Source organism: Aplidium turbinatum, chromosome 7 (assembly GCF_918807975.1).
Source record: "Aplidium turbinatum chromosome 7, kaAplTurb1.1, whole genome shotgun sequence".
In the NCBI taxonomy this organism is placed as follows: Eukaryota; Metazoa; Chordata; class Ascidiacea; order Aplousobranchia; family Polyclinidae; genus Aplidium; species Aplidium turbinatum.
The window spans coordinates 22,403,024-22,424,739 of NC_137478.1; the positions used below are offsets into that span (position 1 = coordinate 22,403,024).

At 37.7% G+C, this 21,716-nt stretch overlaps 2 protein-coding genes across 2 annotated transcripts in view; one reads left to right on the forward strand and one right to left on the reverse strand.

Moving 5' to 3' along the window:
• The first annotated feature begins 696 nt into the window (after window positions 1–696).
• LOC145774873 (DNA replication complex GINS protein PSF1-like) lies at window positions 697–13,282 on the forward strand. Its single transcript, XM_082586204.1, has 6 exons — window positions 697–815; window positions 4,135–4,199; window positions 4,599–4,700; window positions 5,240–5,330; window positions 12,566–12,646; window positions 13,107–13,282. Exons 1-6 carry the CDS (start codon window positions 741–743, stop codon window positions 13,278–13,280), a joined length of 588 nt encoding a protein of 195 aa, XP_082442330.1. The 5' UTR covers window positions 697–740; the 3' UTR covers window positions 13,281–13,282.
• A 249-nt stretch (window positions 13,283–13,531) lies between these two features.
• The window catches only part of LOC145774872 (serine/threonine-protein kinase D3-like), a 29,275-nt gene continuing 21,090 nt past the window's right edge, over window positions 13,532–21,716 (reverse strand). The window contains exons 13-20 of the mRNA XM_082586203.1: window positions 20,977–21,041; window positions 18,095–18,262; window positions 16,393–16,554; window positions 16,155–16,253; window positions 15,597–15,704; window positions 14,671–14,830; window positions 14,092–14,177; window positions 13,532–13,681 (exon numbers count right to left, since the gene is read on the reverse strand). Of these exons, the coding sequence (XP_082442329.1) occupies window positions 13,532–13,681; window positions 14,092–14,177; window positions 14,671–14,830; window positions 15,597–15,704; window positions 16,155–16,253; window positions 16,393–16,554; window positions 18,095–18,262; window positions 20,977–21,041 (998 nt within the window). The remainder of the gene's footprint in view (window positions 13,682–14,091; window positions 14,178–14,670; window positions 14,831–15,596; window positions 15,705–16,154; window positions 16,254–16,392; window positions 16,555–18,094; window positions 18,263–20,976; window positions 21,042–21,716) is intronic.

The window sequence follows — 21,716 nt, forward strand, 5'->3', positions numbered from 1 at the left end:
ATTCTGAAGTTGTAATCATCTTGTCACACAATCATGAAGCATTTTATCTTTTGTTAATTCTTCCACAAGAAGGTAGACGGCTTAATATTTTTTCATGAAGTTATACGGTATGGTACTTTTTATTGTGTCTGGGTGTGAATTCCATAGGATCACGGTTCAACTCTTCTCGGAAGCACTTCTGTTTTTATGGCAAACTTGATTCAAATTCGAAGCAACTTCCTGCTGCTTCCAACTGTCTTTAGTGATTTATGTTGTCACAATCTAATGGATGGAATAATTCGCCGGCAACAAGACTTTAACAATCGGAAACTTCACTCTGTCAATCTTGGTGACCGGGCCTGCGTCAGTGGTTCAAAGCCTCTACAAGTATGCAAAACTGCCAGGATTAAGCTCTGCAAGAAGCTTTCCCAGTCCGAGGATAAAGATTCAATCAATCAATAAGCAACAACTATAGTCAGCATTATTTAGTTCTAGGTTTTTTAAATGAATATCGTTTTCATTGCTCTTTAATTGTAAGAAAAGTTATTTGTAGGCTATAGGTTTTTCAATTGTCTGGTGTAAAACTGTTCTTCAAAGTTTAAAATCTACAAATTATTTCTTTAAAATATTGGAAATATTATGGTAAATAGGATGTCAATAATTCTGCTTCCATGATTTGCACGCTTATTGATAATCAATTTTTAATTGTTTTTATTTAGTAGTAGGGTTAGTGAAGCTGTGCTTCAGTATAATTGGAAGTTATGTTTGGTGAAAAGGCATTAGAATTAATTAGAGAACTTCACAGAAACAGAGACGGAGCATTGGGCCCATACAATGTAAGAGAAAATTTGCTAACTGTCACTTGGTAATAAATTTCTTCAAGTTTTGTTTTTCTTGAATATGTTTTGATTAAAACATCACACTGCAATTGTCATTGTAAATAATTTTCTTGTTTTTTTGCAAGCTGTCCAGACAAAGGCGAAATGCTTGAAGCAAGTACCGTATGCTATAAAAGGCTATGATACTAAAAACAGCTGTAGTCATTTTGCACACAAAATTGGTTAAGGGGATTCTGAATATTTTTTTGGTGTGTACGCCACTGGTCCCACAGCTAAGTTGGGACTTTTTCGTTTTTGCATAATTTTATTTTTTATTTGTCTAATCAAAATGAAACTTTCTGTGTTAGTCTTGTAAAGGTTAAAGGAAGATAGTATAGTAATGTTTAGATTTTAGACAAACTTCTTTAAACGTGGCAGAATTAACGAAACGGATAACCATATGCACATTGAGATGTACTGCTTGTACTGAGAACACTCATTTAAGATATTGTTAAGAGCACTGGCTACTCGAAGACGACAGTTTATCAAGTTGTGGCCAAGTTTGATGCCAAAGATAAAGTTGAAAGAAACCTCCACAGCCCTTGTAAAGAACAACAACGTTTCTGGCGGGGCTGAAAAGGTCGATAAAAGCAGACCCAACCTAGCCGATGACAAAACTGGCTAAAAAACGCCATGTCATTCACAGAACCATCAGTAGAGCAGCCAATGTAAGACCTTGAGATGAAGTCTTATGTGAAAATGCGCCGCAGCCTACTTCACTGCCCGCTCACGATCAATCAGGGTTATTAGATGTCCAAAGTTTCTTAACCATCTCAAGAACAAAGGAGGACATGTTCATATTTTTGTCGATGAGATATGTCCAGTTGTCCACATTTAACTTTTGTTCATTGTGGAGGAGGTTGTAAATCGTCAGAACACACGACTTGTTGCCCGTCGTGACCCTTCTTCTGATGCAAAGAAGTTCTTCATCTGATGCAAAGCAAAAATCCTGTTTCTGTGATGATTTTTTGCAGCCGTGGCAACGTGATGTCTCCTCATTTCATCAAAGCTGCACTTAGAGTCAATACAATGGAATATCTGAAGATTCTGAATGATATTTTGCTGCCCTGGATTCATAGAAACTCCGGTGCTACCAAAGTTATGCTTGTTCAAGACTCTGCACCAGTGCATAGGACAAAAAAGTCCAGTCTTATCTGAAGGAGAATCTTCCCATGTTTGTCTCGAAAGACATTTGGCGTAGTAGCTCTCCAGATCTGAACGTTTGCAACTATTGGCTATTTAGCGTGATTGAAGGACACATGGGTCTCAAAACTCAAATTACTCTGAGGGCCAAATGAATCCTTATAAATTACCCGAGGGCGCAATACACTATAAAAAGTTTGTTAACTAAAATAATTAAGTAAAAAAATGCAATAAAAGAGGTTCATTAAATTAAGAAGTGTTGGAACACACCAAAAACGAAAGATCGCGATAAAAGAAATAGGCCTGGTAGTAAGAAAAAAAGAGTAGAAAAAACACTTTTAAAGACAAGAAAAAAAGCAAACGACCAAGACTTGGAGAAAAAAATCTTGCAATCGACTTTCAAAAAGCAAGATTAAAACACTAAATCCTTGAAAAACTGACTGCCACAGATACCAAGGTTACTATAAAGATAATGGCACAAGAGAATAGACCAGAGGTTCTCAACCTTTTGAGATTCAAGGACCACTTAAAAAAATTGTGTCTTAGTCACGGACCACTACTTCCCTCCCTTTGTAACGAACAAATGTTACTTATTGCTTGCTAAGTCATAAACAGTAGCTAGTAGTATTAGAAAGAATGCTACATTTAGAGCTAGCCTTGAGCCAGCACAATGCACATTTGAGCACAGCATATCCAAACGAGGTGTAATGCTTGAAAGACTCAATTGAAATTCATCTTCGACTTCAAGTCGAAAACAATAGCCTACTTTGTTTTTATAGTAACCAATGCAGAAAATTCACATTTAGATAAGATGTCACCGCAAAAGGTAAAATTATTTTCAAATTATTCTGAGACAGTTGTGGATACTCATGTGAAGCTTGTATCCAAAATTTTATCAAGCTCACTCTCAGATGGATGCAACATATTCAAAGTATAGTGTCACCGGTCAGTTCACGGACTGGAAACTCATGAAAAACTCGGAACGTTCAAATCACCAAAGTAGAAGTTAAATTGATCCTGTAGTGACTGAGTATGGTCAGAAATAAAATTCGTCATCAGTTGTTTATTGATTTCAGCATTTTCTGGTTTCTCAGTGAATTCGTACAATTGATCAAACATGTCAAAGTTGCCCTGCAATAATCTTGTCCTCCAAAGATAAAGTTTTTTCGTAAAAACAGACACTTTATCACTGAGGGTAATTAAATTTGTCTGCTTTCCTTGCAGCGATGAATTAAATTTATTCAGTTGTTCAAAGATGTCAGCCAAATAAGCCAGAACAGCAAACCAAAAGCTATCGTTGAAATGAGCAACAAGCTTGAATTTTTTCTCCAAGAAACTCTCTCACAGCATCACGTAACTCAAACAGTTGGTTAAACACTTTTCCCCTTGATAACCAGCAAACTTGAGTATGCATCAGTAGCTGTTCATGATCAAGATCCTTATTCGAACATAATGAAGCAAAGAGACGACAATTTAGTAGATGAGCCTTGATAAAATTAACAACTTTTATGCAAAGGGTTAAAAAACAACGATTTCAGACTTTGCTCGCGGACCACGAGGCAAATGCCCGCGGACCACAGGTTGAGAACCGCTGGAATAGACTATGTGACTGTGATGTAACTATATGAGTTTCTTGCAGGCTATAAAATTGTGCGACAGTAGCGCTTAAAAGTTGTGTGGAGTCACGAGTTCGATGAGCATTTTCAGATTTTTGAGCAATTTATTTTCCTGGGTCGCATGTTTGAAACCCTTGGTCTAACTCAATTCCACACCCTAACCTCACCTCTTTTTAAAGCAGCCATTAGAAGAGCATTCCGGTATATCGATGAAGTGAAGAGAAATTGTTCACAGTTTCGCCAGAGAATATCCAATTATCGAAGCAAAGGGTCATCATATTGAATAATTGTGTTAAACAGATTATAAGGATTACATTGATAAAGTTAAAATGATAACTTTACCTTTATCATCCTTAAAATCAGGCATTACAAAAAAAGTGCAAAAGTCCTTGTATCCTATACATCTTGTGATAGTTTAGCTTATTTTGCACCAGTCACCATGTTATTTTATTAAATGCCTGGTGAACAGCCTCATTAAATTTTCAATACGATTAGTATGTTCTATTGTTTGTTTTTAGGAAGAATGTGTAAGACAAGTCCTGGAAGAAATGCAAGTGCTTTATGAATCTAATCAACAAGATGTGTGAGTTAGAATGCAAAATGAAAATTTAAAAAGCATGACAAGCTTGGTTATTTTGATAAAGCAATTTATTGAGTTTCGCTTTTAGCCGCATGATCGTTGCTTGCTTCTCAAATGTAGATGCCAACAGACAGCAGCCTCAAGCCTAAGAATAGATCCGCATTAAACAACGACTCACTGACTCCAACACCATTCGTTTTAGCGCATGACTAGGGAACTGTGTTCAGAAACCTAGTGCAAACCGCTGCTACCACAACGAACTCGCAGCATCAGGCTAAAACCTGTCGTTTGTATCTACATTTGTGAAGGTTTTTAATAGAGATGCGACTCCCTCGATATACGAGCTCAATATTCAAAAGCAGACACATTTTACTTTGATTGCTTGCCTTGTGTGTGTTACAGATCTCAGTTAGTTCAGAACGACAGTGATCAAACATCTCTAACAGCAATCCAGATTCGCCACGACAGTCTACAACGCAACAAAAGATGCCTTTTGGCGTATCTGTAAGTCATAGTAGCACGGCATCAGCCTTTTGGAAGAGGTGGAACTGTCATACTGTATTACACAGATTGGCTACAAACGTCATGTGGGAGGCGATACAAAATGGCAATAATGTTTCGCTAGATCCTCGAACTTTTATTTGACTGATTTGATGCCATTACACTTCGCTCTTGTAGGTGTTTACATTCACTACATGATAAGTTAGGTTGGCAGTGACAACTTGTCGGATTGCTTTTGCAAGCAGCTGTCATTACTTGGATGCAGTAAGACCCACTGTAACTAAATGAATGTTTTTTATAACCCCCGAAAAAACAAACAAGATAATGATAAAATCCGATTGAAAATAACAGTACGGCACTTGAAAATAACACTATATATAGACAAATCTTTTTTTAGATTCAGCTTTCCGGTGTTGTAATAACTTGAATGTTGTGAATGATTTTTCTTTGATTTATCGGTTTTTAGTTTTTTAAAACTTCAAAATGTAAATTTTTGAAAGATGTCATTACAGTGCTTGAACTGAAGACATTCCATTTTGCAGATATAATCGTCTTTTCAAAATTCGAACAATGAGGTGGGAATTTGGAAGCGTTTTGCCTGCTGAAATTAAAGGAAATATGTCCGAGAAAGAAGTAAATATCAAAAGAATTGGCATTTGCATCCCAAAAATTCTTGGACAGATGATAAGCAACACTTGATTGAGTTGAATCACATTGTTCAAAAGAAAGCAATGCAATGAACTAACAAAGTAATATGACTCCAACGTTTTCAACAAAGCTCTCGGCCCTCATCTGAACAAAAATTAATTGAACACATAGCTGAAGATGTGAAAAATTAATGACTGAAATAGTTACAATTTGTAACGAACTGAGTACCTATGAACTGAACCAGTGGCGGCTCGTTAAAGGGAGCTGTGGAGCTGCAGCTCCCTCTGCGATCTGGCATCCAAATAGAACTTGTTGAAAATACCGTTGCAAAAATTTTCCTCGACGTCCTTGATCGCGATGATTCTAAAAAAATGTATTGCTGCAACTTACCTTCGCTGTTTTTGCATGTTCACTCTTAACATTTTTTTTTAAAATTTGAATGGAAACTCTGTGGAGCTGAGCAACCAGGTAGCTCCACGAAGGGTGTTCTTTCTATTATGACGATTTGGGGAAAACCCCATTGACGTAACCGCAAGCACAGGCTAAAGCGAAGATTCTTGATCGCCTCTGGGAGCTGTGCTCCCAACGGTTTGACTGTGTTCCAATGTTGCTCAGATAAGCACATACACTGGTGGTTTTCTGAGACAGCTTACCGGTCATTGGCCATAGACTATGAAACGCAGAAAAGTTTTATTATTTGACATAACTTAGCCTGTAAATAGCTGTTCATTGGCTAGATTTGTCTTATAACATTATATACTCAGGATTTTGTTCTATCAGTCTACAGTGAGTAATTTTTAGCATACATGGCTGCAAGAGCAGTAGGCAGGTAGGGCACTTAAGACTAACCTGTGAGATATTGAACCAGTCTCTAGAGTATTATAGCCTGAGTATGGATATATTATTCTACTGAATTGTTAATTATGTACTGTAGACAGATAGAATAAGTACCTGTACTGGCAACCCATTTTGTAACTAAGCTGCTAAATTGGCTACACTGCCTGACTATCTTTTATTTTACCTACACATAGCTTATGTAAGATTATTGTTTTTAAATTGTGCTATCATCATTATACTGAATTTTAAAGCTTTTTTAATCTGGTCATGGACAACTCTGTTCAATATTTGCAAAGTATAAATTTCAATAGGTTATCATTACAAGAAAAGATCAATATTAAACTTGAAGGTAGGCCAACACCTCCCCTTGAAATTTCACAAAGAGCACCATCCAGCAGTAGTAGAAGTTATACCCGGCATTTTAATCAAAATTTATACAAAACTAACTTGTGGCTATGTGGCTGCAGTTCAAAAAATGCATTATTTTGCTTTCCATGCTTGCTGTTTGGTGGTGATACATCATGGACAAAGTCTGGAATTAAAGATTTAAATCATATCAATCGAAACATAACAAGACATGATAAATCACAACTTCATTTGAACAACATGGTAAATTTATCTCTTTTAGGTACAGCTAATATTGCTTCCCAACTTGATTCTGGATACAGGTTATCAATTGCTCGCCACAATGAGAAAGTAAAAGAAAATCGGCAAATTCTATCAAAAATTATCAACTGTATCAAATTGTGTGGGAAATTTGAGTTGCCACTCAGAGGTCATGATGAAACTGCGGATTCAAGAAACCCTGGTGTATTTAGAGGTTTGATTGATTTTGCATGTGAACTTGATTCAAGTTTAAATGCACATATTAGCTCTAGCTCTGTATTCAAAGGAACGTCAAAGATGATTCAGAATGAGCTATTAGAGTCAATCATGGAAGTATGCAAAACAATCATTAGAGATTAAATTAATAAGACAGATTTTTTAGCTGTTATGTGTGATGAAACCACAGACATTTATGACAAAACACAAATGGTGATTGTTTTCAGATATGTTTGTAAAGGCAAGGTGGTTGAAAGATTTTGGGGATTCTTTAATCCACCAAACTTAACAGCAGAAGCTTTATCGTCAGTTTTGTTGCAAGAATTAGAACCTTTGACAAGAAATTACCCGCGAAAGCTAGTTGCACAAACTTATGATGGTGCAGCTGCCATGAGCGGACCCAGAAGTAGTGTTCAAGTAAGAGTTAAAGCAGTTCATCCCAATGCTCATTTCCTGCATTGCTATGCTCACCAGTTGAATTTAGTTCTACAAAAATCTTGTTCACAGTGTAGAAATACTAGAATATTTTTTAACAACTTGTCAGGAATTCCATCATTTTTTTCCAATTCTCCTCAGCGAATGTCTGCACTAGAAGAAGTTGCACATCGTCGAATTCCTTGTTCTCCATCTACTAGGTGGAACTTTAAAAGCAGAACAGTGCAAACTGTATTCGACCTTAAAGATTCCCTTATTGAATGCTGCAGTAAATTGGAGGAATCTAGATCAGAAACTACAGGTAATGCTGCCAGTGGAATAAAGCGAATGCTAAATGATTCTAATTTCTTGTTTTGGTTAGAATTTTTTTACAGAGTAATGCCACATGTAGATATTTTGTATTCGCATCTCCAATCATCTACAACGGATGCAATTAGAATCAGTTCTTGCTTATCTGACTTCTCTGCTGCTATTCAAAATATCCGTAATAGTCTGGATGAAACATCAGCACCGGATGAAAGTGTTAAGAGAACATCATACCACAGCAGGGCACATGAAGCAAAAGAGGTTTGTGACACAATAATTGTTCAATGCAGAGAAAGGTAGAAATTCACTGGTCATCTGGAAGCATGCAAGTTGCTGAACTTTTCAAATGTTGAATCTTATCTTCTGCAGTTTCCCAATGAAATATTAAAAAGATGTGTTGAGGCATATCCCATGCTTGCTGAACAAAAGCTGAAAGGAGAACTTTCTTTGTTGTACTCAAGGGAAGATATTTTCATGGGTAAAAATTTGTCAAATTTATTGGGATCATTATCATCAGATGAACTTATGTTAGAAATATTTCCAGAATTGGTGAAATTGTTAAAAATTGTTATTACTACACCAATGACAACTGCAGAGCCAGAACGCTGTTTTTCCACCCTTAAGCGAATCAAAACATTTTTACGTAGTGCAATGACCACTGACAGATTATCAGCTTTAGCAATGATTTCCATTGGCAAGGACTTGATTTCAGAAACAGAAAATTTCAATGATCTTGTGATTGACTGCTTTGCTTCATCTAAAAACCGACGAATGGATTTAGTTTTTAAATAAATTGTTTGTTTGTACTAATCGATAAACTCCTAACCCTAGCCATATTCGATGAAAAGAAGAAGTTGCTTGCAAAGTGATAGCTACACTAAGGTTTAGGTTTTTTTTTCTTAGGTTTCTAAGCACCTTTTCATTATGTTCAGAGCCATTCTTAAGCTAATTTTTAATTGCTACTACCACTCATCCTTAGAACGCTGTGATATTACTTCTATGAGAGTTCTCATGCTTGCTGTATTAACTGTTTTTATTGCTCTGAAATCGCTTCATTTGCATGATGACTACATATGAGTGTTGCAACGATCAATGCATTCCAGTTGAGGTTAGTTGCAATTTTTAAAGTTTTGTATCATCAAATACACAATTTTTAGTGAATGCTGGAAGTTTCATTTGGACTTTTACGGGCAAAATTTATTTGATATCAATCAATCTGCTTGTCGTCCAACATCACTCCACAGAAACAGCTTTACTAAGAATGCATAATGATAGTGTTACTGTACTTGACTGTAGCCTAATCATAGCGTTGTTCTACTTTCTCTTGATCTTTCAGCTGCTTTTGATAGGCTACCTTTGATCACAAAATTCTTCTAAATCGTCTCAAATCATATTTTGGTATTACAGGAATGGCACTTGACTGATTCTCTCCTTGACGGAACTCAGTCTCAGCAATTGAAAACTCAATGTCTTCTGCAACATTCCTTTCTTTTGGAGTTGCTCAGGGTTCTGTTCTCGGCCTGTCTTGTTTTGCCTCTACAACGACATGGGCTTTCATACCACTCATATGCTGATGATATACAATTGTATTTGCATGTTACTGATGAAGATTTATTGTGTTGTATTAAATCAAAATTCCAAAAATATGTTGTTGATATTTCAAATTGGGTGTACTATAATATGTTAAAACTGAATCGAAAAATGTGAGTTTATTGCATTTTCTCCAAAACGGTGTATTTCAAAGTTTAATGACATGACCCTTACCCTGAGTACGGTACGGTATTATTAATCTTTCTTCTTCTAACTCAATTAAATTGCTTGGTGTAACATTAAATCAACATTTGTGTTTAGAAAACTTTGTCAGTGACACTTAAATCTTGCTTTTTTCATCTTAGAAATATTGTTTTCATCAGCCAGTTTATAAATGTTGATTGTTGATGCTTGTAAAACTTTAACTCATGCACTTGTAACATCCAGGCTTGATTATTCAAATTCATTGTTAAATAACATTGTGCTATTTTGCGTCCTCAAAGAGTTTAGAATGCTGCCACTCTACTAATTACTTTAAGCGTCAACATGAGCATATTACTCCTATACTAAAATCCCTTGATTGGTTTCCAGTATTGTATGGTATTCGCTTCAAATGTCTATAAATTTATAAAGTTTTCCATGGCTTTGCGCAGAGCTATCTGGACACTTAGCTTGTTCGTTGCAAACCTGCCAGAACTTTGCGTTTTCAACATCAATTGGTCTTGTGCAACCCTTCATGTAAGACACAATATGGAAATCGCACATTCCCAGTTGTTGCTGCTATTTGCTGGGATTGTTTGCCTATTTATATATGTAAAAGAAGCTGAAAATTTAAATGAATTCAAAACTCGCTTGAGAACGTTCTATTTCACTGAACATTATGACTGAAAATACCGTATTATTTATCACCATTGTCATGCAAAGTACCCAGGAGCATAGTTTGCACTGTGGATGTGGCGCAATATAAATGTTACGCGTGAAAATTATTTGGACTTAGCCCTCCTAACAAAATGGTTCACGGCACCGGACCGACTGTAGACGTCATCGCCTAAATGTGTAAGTAAGCACACCTCTACATGTGTTATGCGGTTTGTTATCTGTCTGAGTTAGCTGTGTGTGTCATTGCGATGTTGTTCGCTCAATTTTGTTGCTGCAATGCGTTCGCTGTATTCAATGCATTCATTGTATGCTGCAATCGCCTTCCTTCGTACGTCAAAAGGGTTGTATCAAAAAACACGGTCAAACGTTAATATTCAAAGCAAAACTTACGAGAACTACGGTATATTATCTGAACCTGGTCTCTTCATTCATTTCAATATTACTGTTTGATTACATCTTCCAAACTATTATAGTCTATCTTCCTAACTATATTACCCCAATAAACAAAGAAAAATTGTTTATTTTAAATATTATGTGATGTAGTCCTGCTCCTTGGGTACTTACTATAAACTGCAACCGGCAGACGAAATTTCACTATGAGGCAGAATGGTGTTACCTCTTATTTGTCGTTACTCCTTGGGGCAGGATATAGTAACCTACCAGATAGTATCCCTGGCTGAAGTTACAGCTTCTTAGCTGTGTACATGTTTTGTAAAGGCCTTTGTTTCATTTCAGGTGCATTAACCATGCATTTTATTTCGCTGCAGCAATACACACTTCCTATGCGTGTTTTAACGATTGGCTGCTGTTTCTAGTGCTATTTTTATGTGTTTACACTTTGTCTTGCTTGTATGCGCTGGAAGAAATTGAATAAACCTCCGTCATAACACCCAGCACCCCATAACACCATGGAGTTTTTTAAAAAAACAGTAGGACTCCACCTGTATTTGAGACTTCTCGTTATATAAAATCTACTTGTACCTGAATTATGAAAATTTATGTCTGTGACAACTCTTTGTATAAGGTAATCAATACATTAATTTCGATTATTTTCATTGCAATTTTTGCTGGAAATACGCTCAGAACGCACCAAATTCAATGTAATTTTTCAAAAATTTCTGGGGGAGGCCCCCCAGACCCCCCACCGGAGCGTTCGCCTTCGGCGAACTTTGCAGAGGGGAGGTCACTTGCAGCACCCTCACTTCTAGAGGCCACGAGCCGCCACTGAACTGAACAAACAGATATCAAAGCTGTTGACATTCTGTTATAAGTTATTACTTGGGCGGAGAGCTTCGCCAAAAGCGTTCGATGTTAGTGTTGTTTTACTTTGTTAGCGAATTGTTTTTTTTTCTTCTTTTTTAATAATAACTGCTTATCATGTCTACACTGAAAATGTAGATATTGTAGAAAACCAATTCAGTGTTGAGATCATATCTACACTGAAAATGAATAACTGATCTCAACACTGAATTGGTTTTCTACAATATCTACATTTTCAGTGTAGATATGATAAGCAGTTATTTTTTTGTTACTTGATAAGGGCTAACGTGTGTATGGCCGAAAACGTTTGTAGCTTATAGTTTATGTTCAATTTTAATGGATTATGTGAAATGCCGTGTGGTTGCTTGGTTGTATATGTCTGTGGTTGAAGAAAGTGACCTCTTTACCAAAATTGTTTTTTAATAATGTCATTCAATCCAATTAAGTTGTTGTCTATCAGTTGGTAAACTAAAAGTATGTACTTCACTTGTGATGAGATGGGAGAAAGTTACGTTTGGTACGGGTACGTGCAACGCATGGGAGCAGTCGCGTGGCCGAAGAAAATCCATGGAAATAACTCTCGAGGACGTCCTCAGAAGCGTTGGGTCGACAACATTCGGGAAGATTTTGTTTTGGTTGACTCTGAGAACCGGGTAGCATGGAGAAATGCCATCACACAAAGCACATTCGATGGCGTTCCCAACCCTCGCAGTGCAGGGATGGATAGATTTCTCTCCCAAAACTACACTGTCAGCCTATTTTTCTTATCCTTGGTTTTACGAAATACGCCGACATAACTTGGACTCGTGTTAAAATAGCTTTAGCAATGATTTTAGTAGGTTTCCTATCCTGGCGCTATAATAAATTGTGAAAGTGCTGTTTACTTTCAAAATCGTTAAAGGGCTTCCAAAATCACAGAAGATTTCAGGCAATTTTTAATTAGAATTACGTATCTTCTGCTGATTTTACACTTTTTTTTTTAAATCATGCTTTCTTTCTATTCTAATTTTGATTCTCTTTGAATTGGCTAAAGAATAAATATGCTATTATAATGAAATTGATTGTGAAAATGCTGACAGACTAGATTGTTGTGACCAGTCTTTCAAACGATTATCGTGTAACAGTAGGCTATACTTTTCTAATGTTTTCAGGTTCAATGGTTCACTCGGTATAATCGATCCCTCGCAAATTACATGAGATCGTTTGGAAACGGAGGCCTCGATCTAACACAGGTATCTACGTTTGAACTGCATTCACTTGCTAAGGCTTGACATAGCATGTCCAATGATACAAAACGAGCACAATACTGTATTGTTATTGTCGCCCAAATATCTCAATCTACACACAGCTCTGCAACGACAGTTATCCTAGGTGGGTGCAATGCTTTTCACAGCCGAATGAATTGTTTGCTTGCTGCATCGTCAGCATTACCACTTCTCACTTGCGAGACAGATGTGTGCAGAGTTTTATTCAAGACTTGCATAGAAAAAGTTTATTTCGCTTCTGTGAAACACCTACAATAGTTTCTCACTACAAGAAAATGAGCTGTACTGCAACTCACCAGTGGCAAAAATGCTATTGTCTCTTCCTTGTATAGCTGTTCATCATATGCTTTGCAAATAAAAACCTTTTCTGTATACATGAATTTTTAGATGGAAAGAATTGAGTTTTAAAACTTATTTTATTTTCCAGGATTTACAGCCCCCGCAAACTGTTTACATCGAGGTTCGTTGCGTTGAAGACAGAGGAGAGTTGGAACTGGATGACGGAACGCGAGTTTTGCTTAAAAAGAATTCCCTTCATTTTCTGCCACGATCCCAGTGCGAACATTTGATCAGACAAGGAATATTGCAACACGTCACGTGATAAAGCTTTTCTACACATTTTATTTGCTGTCGTCACCGCAAGGCACAAGAATTTTTGTTAGTTCACATTAAACATTGCACAAGAGCGTACACGCAAGACTACTGCATCTTCAATACCTCTGTACAGGACAGTGAGTGAAAGGCACGGACCGTCGTCTGCCACCGCTCAAACAAGTTCTTTCAAAGCGACCGCCACCAGCGCGCCTCTGAGAAATAGAACGACACCCGTCTCTGTACCAGGCAAACAACTGATTATTGAACCACCATGCCAGACGTGCCAGCTATGAGTGCCTCGTGTTCCCTCCTGTACGTTTCCCATCGTTCGTCATCGCTCTCGTGGGTTAAATATCGTTTGCCGACACTTGCTTCAAGTTGTCGTAGATCCAACCAAGTTTGATAATCCTGCGAGAAAACTCATTCAGTTGGATCATCCACTAAAACAATGGCCCGACTTACACAACGTGCCTGACACTGTTTACATTGGCATTTCCATAAAAAAAACTCTTGGCATAATTTAACAAGATGCAGCTCGTCGCCAATATGATGCACTGTACGGTTGTATTATTTGGACTTGATACATGTTCTTTACTTTACTTGAGCAACTACACTGAACAGTTATTAACAAACGTTTATCTTAAACTTTCTTTCTATAAGATTAAAACAAACTAGTCTAGTCAAATTATTGGCCTTATGACCCTCGACACCCAACAGCCTAATTGGTGTAACTTGTGGAAATACAATTCGTCACGAATAGGAACACCCATGCAACAATCAACATGTGTTTAAGACACAATCCGGTTAGTCCATCCTACCTGTAACCATTCGTGGCTAAGTGCTTTGTCAACGCTTGGTCGTTTACGCTTCTTCACTTGCAGTAATGCTTCTATAAGGTTTTTAGCTGCGTCAGAAAAGTTATTTTAAATTTGCTACATTCCAATATCAGTTAGAATTATATAAACATTGAATCAATGCTAACGAACCAATTTTTTTAACAGTACTGTCCACTGATTTTATGACATTCAACCACGTATTCGTAAGCTTTAGGCTAGCTCAATTGGTTAGCGCGTCACTTCTGGAACGAAGAAACTTCAAGATCAATAGCGGCGCTGGTTCGACTCTCGGGGTGTGCGCTTGAGCAACGCACGTTAAGGACTGCTCTCCATTCAGCGGCATCTAATGGATGGAATAATTCCCCGGCAACAAGACTTCAACAATCGGAAACTTCACTCTGTCAATCTCGGTGACCGGGCCTGCGTCAGTGATTCAAAGCCTCTACATAGTCTACAAGTATGCGAAACTGCCAGTATTAAGCTCTACAAGAAGCTTTCCCAGTCCGAGGATAAAGATTCAATCAATCAACCACATCGATTCGGTTTGTTTTCACTTCTTACATTGAGGGCTCATCTCCTTCCACGGGTTGGGAGGGTACATGAAGTAGGCGTTTTGAATTTGTTGGTTAATGTCTTCGTCCTCGTTGAATGGAAACGTACCAGATAAACTGACGTATATGATGACACCAACCGACCACAAGTCCAAAGACCGGTTGTAATTCTGAGCAGAGAAACACAGTAAGAAAATCTACTTTGATTTCATGGGAAGTAAAACCATATTGGGCTGGAAGAGTCGGGATATATCATGGCAGTGTTGCACCAGTATTGGGTAGTAGCGATGTGATAGCATGGAAAAAGTAAACGCATGAATCAAAATATTATCCGCTCCGATAGCTCAGTTGGTTGCGCCGGACTTTATGAATCAAGAACTTCAACATCAAGCAGCACTGGTTCGGTTGTCGGGATGTGCGCTTGAGCAACGCATTTCAAGGACAGATTTCCATTCAGCGGCTTCTAGTGGATGGAATAATTAACAGACAACAAGCGAAAACTTCACACTGTCAAACTTGATAATTGAGCTTGCATCAATGGTTCAAAGCCTCTACAAATATGTGAAACTGTCAGGATTACGCTCTCAAAGAAGCTTTCGCAGTCCGAGGATAAACAGTATTAAATACTCCTACAATCAATCAGAACGCGTGCACATGAATTTTCTTCTGAAACTTAACTTTCGACAGTCGTTCTTTGCATGTAATAGTAAAAAAAAAACATATTTCAATCAAGTAAAAAAAAAAAAACTACAGTATATTTGAGTATTTCCGTTTCAAAAGGGTTGAAAAGACAATTAGAGGGGGTACGTGTTGAATATGGGAGTTTTGCTTAAAAAGTAATTAAGCAACACATTGTTTAACACGACATCCTGCAAAATAAGTTACATTTCTCTGGGTCGTTGATACCAATCCTATCAGTATTTATAGACAAATTACCTCCTTGCGAAGGACCTCTGGAGCAAGATAGGCTGGAGTGCCTACCACTGAACGTCGGAATGACTTCTGTCCAATAATGCGAGCGAACCCGAAGTCACAGAGCTTCAACTGGAAACGAAGTTTCGATTAAACATATTATTTAAAACGTTTGTCATCGCTGCCTCGAAATACATACAACAGGACTGTGCAGTCGTTCGCAACAAAATTTTAGAAACAATCATTCAAAGAAATCACAACATTTTGTTTTTATGCCAAACGATTTCATTGCAATTTTATTACGAAACCCGAGAAATTTGGTCCGATATGCCCTAGAAACAGATCAAAATTTCAAGTGCAAAATGCGTGGCGTGTTTGGAAGGAAATTAAGTTTCGATCAAACAACATCAGTTTCGAACATCCCTCTGCTATAGCCTAAATCGTATTTTGTTAAATACAGTACATGGTTATAGAACTAACTGAAATAATTCATTGAGTTGGGAGAAACTGATACTAAAACCGGAGAAACGGAAACACAGTTGCTACATATCGTCGCAACATTTTATCCCTATCAGTTCTTACCTGTGGAAATGGGTCGTCGCTCGACAACAAAACGTTTTCAGGCTTCAAATCACAATGTACGACGTTCTGTCGGTGCAGATATCTAAGTGCCATCAAAATCTGAACAAATTTTAAAATAGCGTTTTTCAAAAACTTCATCCCACACAGCAAATCAGTCGTTTTTTACATTGATTCAACGTTTGCAGACGTTAAGAGTTGACTTTTGGATGATAATTTTATGACCTTGTACCACACTCACTTGCGAAATAAGAAACTTTGTGATTCTTTCTGGTAATCTCGACTTCTCGCTGGAGAGGATCATCTCGAGCATGTCCCCCCGGAGCTTCTCCATGACCACGAACACCTGCTCGGGGGTCTCGAACATATTGTAGAGCTTCACGATGCCTGGCTGGTCTAAGCACTGTTGAAAGCAGGGGCGTAGTTGATTATCTCATCTGACAAAATCTTTCTCATTTTACCACGATGAATGCCGTGCTGTTTATGGTTAAGAAAGTTACATCTGGTAAAAAAACTATTCCTGTCAAAGTTTTGATGTTAAAGGAGAAAATGCTTTTCTGAAACCTGGCGACGTTGAAACGATAAATTTAACGAAGTAATTCGGTGTAGTTTCATCAGTTCAGTTTATTATTATCTCTGAACATCACAACGAAAACAATACACACATAGTAGAGGTTTACAAAAAGTATGAAACGACAACACGCGAACATCAAAACGTGCTTGAGACCGAAATAAAAAATAACTTTTTACAAATTTACCACGGCGCTGCGAACTAGATGCTACAGAATCTTTGATAAGCCATATTCGACATGTAGACATGAAGTGTACTCGTTGACATAGCACTCATGTTGTAATCAATTAGAAATGCCATCTGCGCAAATGTGACGTAACGCGGGATCTGAGCTTAAACACAACGTCACGAAATACGTGCTTGTGAACCACTGTGCTGTCTGAAATCAAGACACAGCGGCGAGAAGATTTGTTGACGTCTTTGTAGTAGTTTCTGGCAAATGAAGTCTTGCATATCGTTCGGATTTGTCTCGAAAAGTGTAAAAATACGAAAGCAGTTTTGGTCAGAAGGTCGCTTTCTTGAACAATGGGCAGTGGAATCCAAGAAAAAATGAGGCGTTGATAATGGTGCAAGTAGGAACTACAAACCTTTGCAGTTACGCGTCTGGCTCATATAAAGCATCTAAAAATCTGATTGATAATACACTGGAACAAAACGGATGAAGACATGTTAAGAAAACACGTCTCACAAACAAGAATTTCCTCTGGCATTACTGAGTCTAGGATTGGGAGTTTTGATGATCAGGGTTTCGGGAAATATTTTTTTATAAAACTTGATAAAGCATCGACGAACAATTCAACGAATGTTCAAACAAGATCAACAATGTAGTAGGCTATGTGATGTGGCACTTTTTGTCCATATGAATTAAATCCAAGAGCTCCCTCGCAGTCACATGTCGCCATTGCATGCAGAGCTCACATCGTCATACACGAAGATGGGAAGACTCAAACCCACTGGAAGTCTGATCGCATGACAACATACGAAGCTGTCTGGATTAAGCCAAGACGTTTTCAGTCGGTGGGAAAAAAGGTCTCGCCAATCACTCGCATGAAGTTGATAATATCAAACCAGAAATTAAGATGAGAAAAAAAAGAAAATCTACAGTAAAACCATATGAATATTCATGAAAAAAAATACAGTGAATTGGAAAGTTAGATTTAACCCGAAAAATTTGCTCGGGTACACACAAACGGAAATTGAATGAGGGAACCTGTTAATCGAAATACTACCCAGGTAGAAAAACTGACCCGTCTTTACATTGATTCAACGTTTGTAGACATCTGTAGTAGTTTGAGGCGTTTATAGACGTTGAATCAACGAAAAAAACGGACCAATTTTGTTTAAACTGGTCTAATCAAGGCAACTGTTCTACCTCGAGTATTTGGACTTCCTGTCGAAGTTGGCTTTCTTCTTTATTCTGGAATCGCTTCTTGTCGACAACTTTGATCGCGACGTTGAATCCTCTCTTCCGGTGCTTTCCCCCGTAAACGATCCCGAACTGTCCCGACCCGAGCACCTCGTCGGCGAAGATTTGATAGAGCTGAAATAAACGGAATAAACATGACGCTAGGTAATGATGATGCTTATCTGCTGGTTGGTATTCAATGTCGGTGTGCAACTAGTATCGGGCCAGGGAAGCAGTGTTCCCTCTGAGGTGCGCAATTGTGCAGTAACACTTGGTCATTGCGGCAGCGAAATTTCATTTTTGCGCATTTGCTTTTGGGAGCAGCTGACTCGAAGACCAACATGTCCCTTCGCTGCTTCCTGTTGTTAGTTGTACCGCATCTGTGATAGCAGTGTACTGCATGTTGTCGCAATGGGAGCAAACAAAAAGTTTATTATTATCATTGCAATGTTACAAAATTTAAAAAAAAAATCGTCCTAAAATCATAATGCGCAAAAAAATTATTCTGCACAGTGTAAAATTTTCTTGAAGGGAACACTGCCAGGAAGGTAATTGGTAATGCAAAAATATGACAAAAAATGTAATAATCATATTTCATACTGCAATTAACATATATATGCAACATAACAAAAGACTGAAAACAGTCATGGAGTCAACTGCTCATAAATTGAAATTGTGGAAAACAAAAGGGATGTTCAGGAAAATACGACTTCAAATCACTTGAGGTTGTGTTTTTATTTCTTATATTGTTTCTAAAACTGCTTGTTTGAAAACAAACTATGGTGTGGTGATCCCTTTCCTTTTTCGTGTTTTTCTTATCACTGTTTACAAGCACAGTCAGGACATAAAACGGATTATCTCACCAAAAAGTTCTGAGCTGGTCGGAGTTGGTCGCTGTAGCTCTAAAATGCCGCGCTGCTTTAGCATCGAGTGCTACCTCGCGAAAATGAAGAGATAAAAAGCATAAGCTATATCGCCTTAACTTGACTGTCATATAAATGACCCCATGAAAGGCCTTCTATCTTAATGGGTGTAGACAACAAAAATTAATAATTCTTTGCTATATGATGAGAGAGTAAAAGAGAAAAGGATACGAAAGAAAGTTGAACCCACATGGCATGGGCTGTATCCAAGGGGGGTGATCACCCTCCCACTTATTGAAGTGGTTTGGAATGACTAAAACGATTTTAGCCCACTGTCTATAAATCACCCCCCGAATTCTAAAAGTGGATAAAGCCCCTGCCACATGGTGAAAAAGACTTAACTCCTATTTGTGATAAAACACTTTTTTTCACTCACAAATATTATTGTATCGGATTTTTCACTTTTAAAAGTTTCTTAAACCTGAAATACACGCCACGCTGTAGCTCAGTATGTGGGATCGTACCAATTTAGTGTTTACGGATGAATGACTAAGAAACACGGCCGGAAGCGATTTGTATTGATAATACCTGACGTTGTGTGACATTGAAGCGATGTAGTGTTTTGAAATAAATGAGCTAAACATGGACAGGAAACTTAACTCAAGGTTTTACAAAGAATTGTAAGCACGGTTGTTCATAAGACGGTTGATGTGGAAATACTTTTTTCAAAATAGCTTTTACCCTTAGCTACTGTAAAACAACGGGATGGACATAGACACTGAGTTTTTTATGAAAAAATTAAATTATGAAGAAAATTACTTTTCAAAAATCGCAGCTCGCTAGAAAACGTACCAGATTATCTTATTTAAAGCGCTTATTGTAGAGCATTGTTGATTTTGCAGTTTAGCCTCTTCACTGCTCAACAAACTGATCGAAGCAAGGGCAACATGTTTAGACAACAAGATGACTGATTTTGTTGTCTTGGAAGCTTTCCCCAGTTAGCAAATCAGTTTTATTTTTGTATTGATTTAACGCTTGAAGTCGTTAAATCAACGCAAAAAAGAACTGATTTGCTGACTAGACAATACGAAACCGTCACTTATTGTGAGACTTGCAACCTGGCGCGAAATTTTGTGAAAAATTGTATGTTTCCGCATCAAATGGTTTGATATGCTTCTAAACAGCTGATATTAGTCCCTCGGCATCACAATTGATGAAAATGGTTGTTTTAATGTCTATTTTCTAGCATAACGTATATGTCGTAGTATCATTGTTCATATCTGTTTAGCTTTTTCTTTCTTTTTAATTGATTTTCAAATTTTCTGGCCCCCCCCCGAAAAAAACTCTTAGATTCGCGCCTGCTTGCAACGGTACCTAGTTAGCAAAAAATGACATTTTTTACATCGTTTTAACAGCTAAGGACAACTGTACATAGCATGCCACACCAATGAAACCGACGACGCTCATTTTTCGTTCAATATTTCAGCCATTTTCTCTTTGACGAATGATTTTTGCCTTAGCTTCTTCTTGCTGATTATTACCAGCAAAAAAGCTATTAGATGACAGCCAATCCAGAACCAATAAAAACGTTTTTATGGCATTTTGCCCAATTGTCTATCTTACACAGCAAAAGTTGCCATTTATCAAATCAATGTCGACCACCAACAGTCGATAAACAACGAGCAGTGTCCCAATCAAAAAATCAGTGCTTTTTGACATTGATTCAACGTTTGTCGACTTTAAGACAATGCAGAAAGGAGATAAATTCAAAGCTATAACCTTTTTTAAATCGCCAGCTGAGCTTTCCCAGATTAGGAATGATTGGCACAACAACTTGACATAACTATGACAGACAATATACAGCAACGTTTAAACAGTGTAAAACTTTAGACTTTTTTCGCCACAAACAAACAAAGTTGAGTGAGTGGCGATTTCAAACGTCAATTTATGTTGGACCTGCTGAAAACTGATGTAGTTTCGACGTACCTGGCTGATGTCAGTGGCGTGTTCTGGTTCCTGGTCTTGCGTCAAAGAAATCATAAGCGAAACTTCTGAAAAGACATGAAACAATAATTGGTTAGTAAATTAGCTGATCCTGAGTGAACAAAGAAACTTAAATCACTGTTTAAATGCCTGGTTTCCGACGAGCTGTACCAAACAAATTTTTTGGCAGACACAAAATCAAGATAATTTTCTGTCGAAACGAAATTCTTCAAATACTTTTGTGTTAAACACTTGTAAGCTTGAATAGTTGGCAAGTCTTAAGGTGCGTCTACACGACGACTGTTTTCTTGCTTAAGCTAGCCAAACTTCTTGTTTCTTTAAGTTAATCGCAGTTTGTGCCGCTTACTTTTAAGAAAATGGGCGAGTAAGCGAGCCGTCGAGAAAAAATACGCTCCAGAGCGAAAAACTGGGCGCTTAAGTGAGTTCTCTTGCTTAGAAATGTTTTTTTTCCCGCCAAAATCCCAGGTCTCCTCTCAGCTCAGTATCCAGACAGGGCAGCGCGGTATCGTTAAAGGATTTCGTTAAGTTTTGATCCCAACCCGTTCTTATTAATGTTGTGGGCTGAACTGGCGGTGACCGTACTCGAAATAGCCCATAGAAAGCACAATATTTTCCAATTTCAAATCCAAAACAGGATCTCAGCAGAAAACCATTGCCATTGTACACTGGGTAATAAAAATAGCGGAGGAATGATCTTGCTGGATGTTACCAGTCACCCACGC